Here is a 10,029-nt window from a genome sequence, read left to right on the forward strand (position 1 = left end):
CTCAGTCCTCCCATAGCTGCACCCCTACTATGCATTGGGAACATATTCCATGCTTGCCATGGAAAAACATTCCCAATTTATGGGGGATATGAATTCCTAGACAGAGCGTGCCTCACATCAACCTCACAGCACGTTTCAGTCGTGCATTGAAAAGTGGAAACATCTCTCCATGAATAAAAATTTACAATCTTGAAGATGTTTCAGATACATGGCTGGAACGTGCTATGAGGTCGATGTGAGGCATTCTCTATGAGGAGCGGATCTGAACTCTATGAGAGCCCATTCCATCTATGTGGTTTCATGTCTTAACAATAGTGGACCAAGTTAGTATCAATGTTTTCGAACCGCTATTGACCCTAACAGTTGGACCATGTAACTTGAATACCATCCAAACAACCGATTCTATTTTACTCCAAACCCGGTTCCTAAATTAAGGGTAACTGAAAAAAATGTAAAGCATTAATTAAGTACCATCCGTTTTGTCTAACTGTCTTATGTCTCTATCAAACGCCAATCAACGCTTGGTAGCAGAGAAGAGACAGAAACATGGGACATAGAAACAATCATTAATTGAGAATGCCCATCCTCCTTCCGCACTGCACACTCTCTTCTAATATCTTCCTTGTATCATATTTATACTCAAATCCCATATCAATCAGTTTTGTAGAACCGAACCTGATACCTCCTCTCTCCGGTCCTTCCATAAATCTGAAATGGAATTCCACAAAGCAATCTAATTAGCTTGAGAAACGATAAAGCATAGACCTGAGAGAACGATAAAAATTAAAGGATATGGAATAAGGTCTTACTCTCTTTGAACACTTAGTTGGGGATTGATTTTCCGGTAGAGATTGGCCATCTCTGCAATTGTAAGGCAGCCGGTTGCACATAAAAACCTACCTTGGATTGAGGGTTCATTGATGCAGAAGATGTGTGCTTCACAGACATCATCAACGTGTACTATGGGAACCGAACCCAACAATTCTTGTAAAAAACAAAGGCAATTGAACTCATCCAAGTTGCCTGTGAGTTGTGAGATGAGTACTCCAACGCTCACAGGTATGTAAGAAAGAAGTGTTTCTCCTCCAACCAGGCCTAAGGGAAGAGTTACAACTTCCAATCCATCGCTGCTCTTGTCAATATAGCTCAATGCCTCCTTTTCTGCTAGTGTTTTGGAATGTGTATATGCCTACAAACATCACCACTAATCATCCATCAATTACCAATTTTAAGACATTGAAGGCTTCTTTCATTTTACGTTATGTTATGTATCTTGGTTGTTGGGGTAAATGCATTTATTCATGTTATTTTATTTCTCAAGTAAATAAGATAATGACATTTTTAGCGATACAAAAATTATTATTAAAGGGGTAATTTTGTCCTATCCAAGTTTTGACAACTTCACTCTAAGTGAAAAAAGTTGTTTATCCACTGTCAGATGGGTATCATCATTTACCCATAATATCTAGGAAAAATAAATTTCCTGTAGACCTCACATAAATCTGAAAAAAAAGCATGAGGCTTTTTGCTGAATAAGAATCAAAATCATATTGACTAATTTTCCCCTCTCACAAAGCCAACAGATTGACGTAAGGTGAACCAGTATCCTTTTTAATGTATGTGAGAGGAGAGTTTGGCTTTCACAGAACAATCCTCATGTGTTAAAAGAAATACAGTCAGGCCAGGAGTGAACTCACCAGTGTAAAGTCGTTGCAATATGCAAATGAGAGATTGGAAGGAGTCCAGCAGGACTCATCGATGCAGCATTTGAAGCCGGTACTATCCTCTTTCAATGGTGATGCAGCCATTACAGAAGCAGTGTAGATGAGACGCCTCACTGTTCCTGATCTTACGCAGGACTCCATGATGGCCTTCACCCCAGCCACGGCTGCTTCTGAGGTATGTTTGTACTGTTTCAACAAGTTTTAAAATATTGTGCAAAAATGTGATCGTGAATCCATTGGTAATAAGAAGCTAAGAAAATTATATAGAAAGTAAAACAAAAAAGCACAAGATTTGGTTGGGCAACCTATCCATGTTCATGGGTGTGCAATTCAAGATATGCCTTAAGCATTATATAATTTTAAAAGGAGAAGACAGGCGGGTTTAAATTTGAAATCATAAATGGGCTTCTCATAATCATTTTGATTAGTGGGTTTTTAATAGCTACTTTGTTAGTGGGTTTTAACTAGAGGTGTAAATCGGGCTGGGTTGCCTACAGCCTGGCACGATTTTGGACCGGCTCGGACCGGCCCGGTATGATAGCTAACAGGCCATGCCAAGCCCGGTATGGAGGTCTGTGCTGTGCTGCATGTGGCAGGGCATGAAGCACGGCCCACCAGGCCCGTAATGGGTCACGCTTGGCCCGCTCGGGAATATAGCCGTTGGGCCCCCCTCCCAAAGGGGCCCAATGGCTAGTTTCAGCTTTTGGGGGGGGGTTTACAGAAATACCCCCCAACAACTATAAACAACCATATTAGGGGGGTATTTCTATATTTTGCTTATGGGAGGTTGAAAAATGACATAAATACCTCCCAACAGCTATAAGTAACTTTACAAAAACAACTAAACTACATATAGTTTTTTGGGTATTTTGGGCAATTGAATTATGTTCAATTCCTATAAATAGCCATGTCCTCCACCATTCTCATCACACCAATTCAACAATTCTCTTAATTCTCTCTCTCTCCTCTCTCTCTCTCATACTCATACATTCTCAATTATCTACAATCTGAGAAATTCTAATTAGTTGATTGTCTGATTCTGCATTCTCCAATTCTCAAGTCTCAACTTTATCGACGTTTCGACTTTCAACAAGAAGAAGGCTTGCTCAACCAGCTCAAGTATCTCAATGCGAGAGGGTTGGACGTTGAAATGCTTCAACCATTGAAATCAATTTAGGATTTTGAACCGGCAATCCGGGTAAGTCAAATTAGATTAATTTTTATATTTTTAGAATTAAAAAAAATGACCGACCCTTCTCAAAACCGATTCCCCAACATGTTCCCCATGGATGACATTCAATCGCATCACAATAGTATTATTGTTAGCACTGATGCGTTTGATGACGATGGAAGTGGAACTCTCACCCCTAGTAATAGTAGTACTATGGGAGAAAAGAGGGCTTCTAAGCTGAGTAGCCCAGTTTGGAAAATTTTCAAAGTAGATGATATTGAGGGGATGGGGAAAAGGGTCATTTGCCAAAAATGTAGGAAAGATTTTAGTTTTTGTAGCAAAGGTGGTATGGGTCATTTGAGCAAACATCTACTCACACATGAGCGAGAGGAAAATGAAAGGAGAGAAACAATCCAAACACAGATTGGGAGGGGGACTAGTTTTGGTACTTTTAGATATTCACAAGAAAAAATGAGACAAGAACTTGCTAAGTATATTGTACATGCAGAACAACCATTTATGTTAGTTGAAGATCCAAATCTAGAAAACTGGTTGTGTAGTTCTGTAAACCCACAATATAAAAAAGTTTATAGGAATACTATAAGAACTGATTTTTAAAATTTTTTTTATTCATATAAATAAAATTTAATTTCTTTATTAGCAAATCTTAATTCTAAAGTTACAATTACTTCGGATTTTTGGACATCCAAATTTAATATTAGTTATATTTGTGTTACCGGCCATTTCATTGATAAAAATTGGCTTTTGAATAAAAGAATTTTAAGTTTTACTAGGCTTGAATGGCCACATAGTGGCCTAGCTATTGCTGCAAGTATTTTAAATACTTTGCATGCTTATGAAATAGTGGCCTAGCTATTGCTTCTATTAGTTTTGATAATGCTAGCAATAATGATTTTGTAATAAATATTTTAAAATCTCAATTAAAACCATGCTTCATATTAGATGTGCATGTCACATCTTAAATTTATGTATTCAAGATGCCTTGAATATTATTTCAAATCATATTTCTTAGAAATTGTATTATATATATATATATATATATATAAAGTTCAGGGGCAAGAAAACAAGAATTTAAATATTTATGCCAAAATTATGGTTTAAAATATAAACATTTTATATTAGATGTAAAGCATAGGTGGAATTCTACCTATGCTATATTTGAAATTGTATATCTTATAAACAAATTCTTTCTGATTTTTATAATTTAAAAATACATAATGATATGATATTTGAGGAAGACTAGGAAATGACAGTCTGTATAAAAGATTTTTTAAAACATTTTTATAATGCAACAAATGTGTTATTTGGAATTTATTATCCAACTAGTTGTAATTTACCATATCAATTAATGTTAATTAGTGATTGTTTTGCCAAATATAGAAATAATCCACAATTTCAATGTATTGTTGAAATTATGAAAAATAAATTTAAAAAATACTGGGAGAACATTTCTCCCCTTTATAGAAATAATCCACAATTTCAATGTATTGTTGAAATTATGGAAAATAAATTTAAAAAATACTGGGAGAACATTTCTCCCCTTTATTGTTTAGCTACAATATTAGACCCTAGAATTAGGAAAGATGGCTAAGATATTTTACTTAAAGCACATTTTGAAAATAAGAATATTGATATAAGAAATAAAAAAGAAGAAATTAATAATTTATTATTTGAATTGTATAGTTTGTATGAATCTAAAGTTGTAGGAAATATTCCTACAACTTGTTCATCTTCTTCTTCTTCTCCTTTTGACTTTGAGCCCAGTAGTAGAAGAGACAACCTTTTTTATTTAATAAGCAGAAGACAAAAATCTGCTAGTTCTACAACAAGTTCATTTATTGAACTTAATTTTTATTTGTGAGCAAAATTTTTTAATTTAGGTGAAGTATCAAATAATTTTGATATTTTAGCTTGTGAAGTGAACACTCGAAAAATTATCCGATTTTCGCCGCAATGGCACGTGATCTACTAACCCTCTGGTGTCTATAGTTTCATTGGAGTCTTGTTTTAGTGCAGGTATCAGGGTGCTGGATGACAAAAGAAGCTGCATGAACGATGAGAGCATAGAGATGTGCATCTGCTTCAAGGATTGGCTAGATGCAGAAGATAGATTACAAGACAAGAGAGGGCATGATACAACACCGGACATTTCACCAGAAGCAGATGATGAAAGTCATGAATGATGATTCATGAATTTGACTACTTGTAGAATTTTTCATTTTTTCAAATTATTGTAAAATTTTTAAATTTTATTTAATTTATTTGATATATATATTTTTAATTTTTTAACAATGTAATTTTGTATTTTCAATTTGTAACCATTTTGTATTTTTTATATTTTATTAATTTATTCCATTTTTATATTTCATTCATCCAAGTATGCAATGATACAATCATTGTATTTGTAATTCACTAATTTGTACCATTCAAATTTAAATGAAATAAAATTTCTATTTTTCTTCCAATTTGTTATTCCATCATTCTTATTTCAATTTGGTTATTTTTTTTATTTATGTATTAAATAACTTAGACTTCTCATTTCTTAATTTTTTAAATAGTTCCTAATTTCCAAAGTTCATTGGAAAGTTAAATATTTTAGTTTTACAATTTTACTTAGAAAAGAAATCAAAAATTTCAAAAAAAAAAAAGAAATAGTGTAGCCCGATTCGGCCTAGGCCCAAGGCTTGCCTTGTGGCCTAGCCCGGCATGGTCCAAGCCAACAGCACGGCTTGCAGCTCGACCCGACCCAGGCCTGCATGCCGGCATGACACAACATGGGCGTGCTTGGGCCTGGGCTGTGGGCCGTGCCGGGCCGACCCCCAAATTTTCCATTGGGGTGGACAGCACGACCCCTGGCGGCACACGGGCCAGCATGGCATGGCCTACCTTTAGGGCAGGCCGCCCACGGGCTGTGCCATGCCGGCCCGACACAACCCATTTTACACCTGTAGTTTTAACATACATGTGGTTTTACTAAACATTCCAACATCTAGTTTTACATTAAATGTTCTAACAACTAGTTTTATTCTCTATATAAGTTATGCAGTCCTAAGCATGAGCCATTTTTGTTCTTTCTTTTGTTTTGAAAAGTCTAGAGCTTTCTTTTAGAGTTAAGTGAGTCTTTTCATGGGCGAATGACTCCCCTCTTCTTTGGGTGAAAAATCCCTAGCCCCTTTGGGTGAGTGAATTTCCAACCTTTTGGGGTGAATGAACCCCCAACCCTGCTGGATGAGTGAATCTCGCTCCAACCTTATTGTTTTAATATATTAACCCATCTCATATTAATAAAGTTCAATCCAATTCCCTTCTTTCCTTTTTCTATTTCTTTTGATTAAATTTCTTTCATTATCTTTCTTCATATTTGAGTTGCATCAATTAGTAACAAGACTACATCAATGGATAAATATGATCAAGATATAATAACAATATTAATGAGAAGAATTCTCTTTCCAAGAACTAAGTTTTATTTCAATATTACATTCATCTCCAACAATACATTCTTCTCGCACTAGTTTCATAAAAGGATTTATGCACCAAGAGTCAATATAAATTGAAACATGGAATACACATTATGTGGAATTCAAAAACCATGGTTGAGGAACTCTTGTGCTAGAAACTTAGGGTCCATTGGTTCACAAATAGGACTGGAATCGAAATCAGAATAAAATATCCCTCGAAATCGGAATTACAATCACTTATTCCTAATGCTTGTTTGATTTAATCGGTAAAACTTAAAAGGACCAAATTACCCTTACTATTGATTAAATTTTTAAAATATGCCATTCGTTCTTTTCTTTTTTTCTTTTTTTTTTCCCCTTCTTTTCTTTCTTCCTTAGGGCCATGCATTAACATTCCTAATATGAAGCAAATGCGACTGTGAAAATGATCATTTTCAGATGGATGAGAACAAGATTGAAAACAATATCCAGTACAACTGTGCACAGACTCGAGTCGATTGCGGCATGACCGCATGATCACAGCAAATGGGAGCTGTTTCTACCCTAACAACATGGTTTCACCAGAATTCAAATCAGCCCCCCACAACGTCTCATAGTACATTTACTTTGTGTATTGGTAACATATCGCAATGATGATTCGGTCTCGGTTTCACAGGCATTCATTGTTATGAATCTCCACTAATGGGCCACTGAGAAGCACACCTGGGGCTGCTAGCAATTTCAATACCGCTACTCTCATCGCTCAATACACTCATCTGTTGGCTACTTGTCTATCCTCTTTGAGAATGGTACCCAACAGAACTATATAACAATCAATTTAAATGAAGAAATTAATTTGTTGCTTCTAATCCTAGACGTGTGAAAATTCATTTTCCGATAAAAAAAAAAAGCTTTCTATGAAGCAATGGAGATTAACAATAGAGTGGAGCATTATTCCACACTTTTGATACGATAGCAAATCAGCCCCCCACAAGATTGCCCCCTACAGTGTTCCACAGTACATTCTCGCCATGTATTGGAAATATCTCCTATGATGATACCAGAAATGATGGAGATGTTCACAATACATGGTGGGGATGTGCTGTGGGACATTGTGGGGGGCTGATTTGAACTCTTTTAATGCACAATCGCTACAAAACTGAGAAGCTGGCAAACTGAATTTTGTGTAAATATTTTTGCAATTATTTTAGAAAACATGGAAAAGCTATTTGATTTTAGAGATTATTTATCTAAACAAATATATGGACAACCATTTCAGCAAAATGTCTTGTCGATGACAATATTAAGGGTCCATTTGATTTACAGTGGAATTTAGAATCAAAATCGGAATCTCTTGGAATCAATTGGAATTATCCACACCTATTGTCTGTTTGGTTTAGACAGGAATGGAAATGAAAATAAAAATCAGCAGAAATAGGATTTCATTTCTAAGGGAAGGGCAGAGAATGACCGTTCCCTCAAATGGGGGAATGTCATTTCAGAAGAAATGGGTATGAGATTCCGATTTTGCCCAACCAAATAATTGGAATCAAAATAGTCCATTCCGATTCCAATTCCAGACCCCCATTCCGCTGACCCAAATGGGCCCTAATTCCAGTTGGACAATGTTGTTTTTGGTAGACAGTAGGACCCTCTGTTTTAGTTTTTTGTCGTAGATTTGGGGGTAATAGTGGTATTATGAAAACATTTGGAGTAAGATATTAATGGTTATAAACGGTGTATAAATAGTTTCTCAAATGTATGAGATCAAATCAACCCTCACAAGATTGCCCCCCATAACGTCCCACAGCACATCCCCACCGTGTATTGGAAACATCTTCCAATGACGACTTCATTATATCTGGTATTATCATCAGGAGGTGTTCCCGGCCAATACACAGTGGGGATGTGCTATGGGACGTTGTGGGGGGCTGATTTGAACTCCAAATGTATAGGGTACATATAAGTAATTAATCCATATATGTATTTATTTGTAAATAATATATATATTATTTATTTATAAATATGTTTATATTTCATTTTTGTAATTTTTTATAATATTTATTTATTTTTTTATAAAAATACATGTATATATATAATGGAAATAGTTGAATAAAATACTATTATTTTTTCTTTGTATAAACTGTTATATTTTTTAAGTTTTTAGATTTTAAATACAATCAGATTGAATTTGCATATCTGGCATTATTAAGGGATTTATATTCAAATCAGTGTTTGTGAGATCTGATCGGATCTCCTGATTTGAATCCGATCCTATCCATTTGCATCCATAATGAGGTCTGAAATGGCCCTGAAAATAAGAATCGAAATCCCATTCCTACTAAATAAACAGTGGGAATCCTAATACAAAATTCTAACTTAAAATTGTATTAATGAATAACTTGGTATAAAAGCACAAGGGTGTCATGAATTTGTCATTTTTTTTTACACCGAAAAGCCACCTGTAATTTTTTTGGGAGTTTTAAATTCAGGTGGGACTCAAATTTACAATTTCGAAAAAACCATGGTCATTTTACTGGTACTGATTTCTAGACTAAAACCATGGAATGACATACAAACAACCTACATAGTCAAACACCCTCTCAGTGCTTAAGGGTGCCCAAATATTGGTGATTTGTATTTGTAAAGCACAAAAAAATCAGCCACAGTTGTTTTTTTTTTTTATTGTTTTTAACTTACTATTTTTAATCGGGAGATAAACAGCCTAATACATTGAAAAGAAGGGAAAGGAGGAAGAAGTATAGAGAGAGATACCGAAGAGCTGTGGGCGATGTCTTGGAAGGGCGTAGCCACATGAAAAACAAACTTGCATCCTCTGATCGCTGATTCAAACTCGTGGGGGTTATAAATGTCGGCCTTGAACAACTTTAATCTAGTGTCTGCATTTAGTAGGCTCTTCAAAAGGCCTACCTTAATTGGGTCATCTGAATCAAATTTATCAAATGCATCAATGAATACACATATACACACATATTAAGTATAAGAGAGTAAGAGAGAGAGACCCAAGTTCCTCAGTGTAGCATGAACAGTATATCCTTTCTCTAAGAGCTTCTTTACAAGACAAGACCCGATATATCCTGCACCACCTGTAACACAAACAACATCGTCATTGTTGCCTTTTTTTTTTTTTTCCATTGAACTTTTCGAGTTTCAAAGCCCCCTTTTTTTTTCTTTGGCCAGGTAGGTAGAGACCGGAGGGTCGGGTTGGAGAGGAGAGGACTGTTAGGGGCTTATAGCCGAGCTACTGTAAGCTCAATGAAGAGGAGTAGACGAACAAGAACAAGAAGAGAATGAAAGAAAAATAAGCGGTTAGCGTTTTTTTTTGGTTGCCGAAGGAAGCTGTTACACGTAATAGGATGTGGAGACAACATTATCCGGACTTGATGTATTAGTGGGAGTGGTACTCTGATTCATTTGTGGACCATATTCATCCACACATATGTAGATTGAACCACATTGTGTGGATGAAAACACAACGCCCCGTGATAAGGTAGTTGTTTTGTACTGTGGATAAAAATGTGTAGATTGAACTGCATCAAGGTTCAAAGTATCGTTACGTATCGGCCTGTATCAATCAATATGTATTGTTCTGGGTCCCTTCTGATACATTCCTACAGTGAGTGTATCGGGGGTCTGACTGGTTCAGGGGATGGAA

General features: G+C 35.7%; 1 protein-coding gene across 2 annotated transcripts; it reads right to left on the reverse strand.

Annotated features, from left to right (window-relative positions):
• Positions 1-377: 377 nt before the first annotated feature.
• Positions 378-9,786, reverse strand: LOC148864509 (NADPH HC-toxin reductase 1-like). Of its 2 annotated transcripts, none has more exons than XM_088981104.1 (5): positions 9,377-9,786; positions 9,129-9,298; positions 1,698-1,910; positions 810-1,189; positions 378-708 (listed from the first exon to the last, which is right to left on the reverse strand). In XM_088981104.1, the coding sequence occupies exons 1-5, from the start codon at positions 9,507-9,509 to the stop codon at positions 567-569; spliced, it is 1,038 nt and encodes a 345-aa protein (XP_088837230.1). In that variant the 5' UTR covers positions 9,510-9,786; the 3' UTR covers positions 378-566. The 2 variants fall into 2 exon arrangements, with proteins under 2 accessions (XP_088837230.1, XP_088837231.1); XM_088981105.1 differs by having other exon boundaries at positions 9,129-9,280; positions 9,377-9,749.
• Between the last annotated feature and the right edge of the window lie 243 nt (positions 9,787-10,029).

Source organism: Nelumbo lutea, chromosome 3, assembly GCF_056320005.1.
Source record: "Nelumbo lutea isolate HS-2025 chromosome 3, American lotus-T2T, whole genome shotgun sequence".
Classification (NCBI taxonomy): Eukaryota; Viridiplantae; Streptophyta; class Magnoliopsida; order Proteales; family Nelumbonaceae; genus Nelumbo; species Nelumbo lutea.

What these genes read in the sequence shown, in the direction of transcription:
- LOC148864509 (XM_088981104.1), bottom strand. Translation starts at nt 9,509, where the DNA reads ATGGAAAAAAAAAAAAAAGGCAACAATGACGATGTTGTTTGTGTTACA. An exon ending in TGCTACACTGAGGAACTTGG is followed by an intron (nt 9,299 to 9,376) that starts GTCTCTCTCTCT and finishes AATTTGATTCAG; the next exon opens with ATGACCCAATTAAGGTAGGC. An exon ending in CAACTAAGTGTTCAAAGAGA is followed by an intron (nt 709 to 809) that starts GTAAGACCTTAT and finishes ATTCCATTTCAG; the next exon opens with ATTTATGGAAGGACCGGAGA.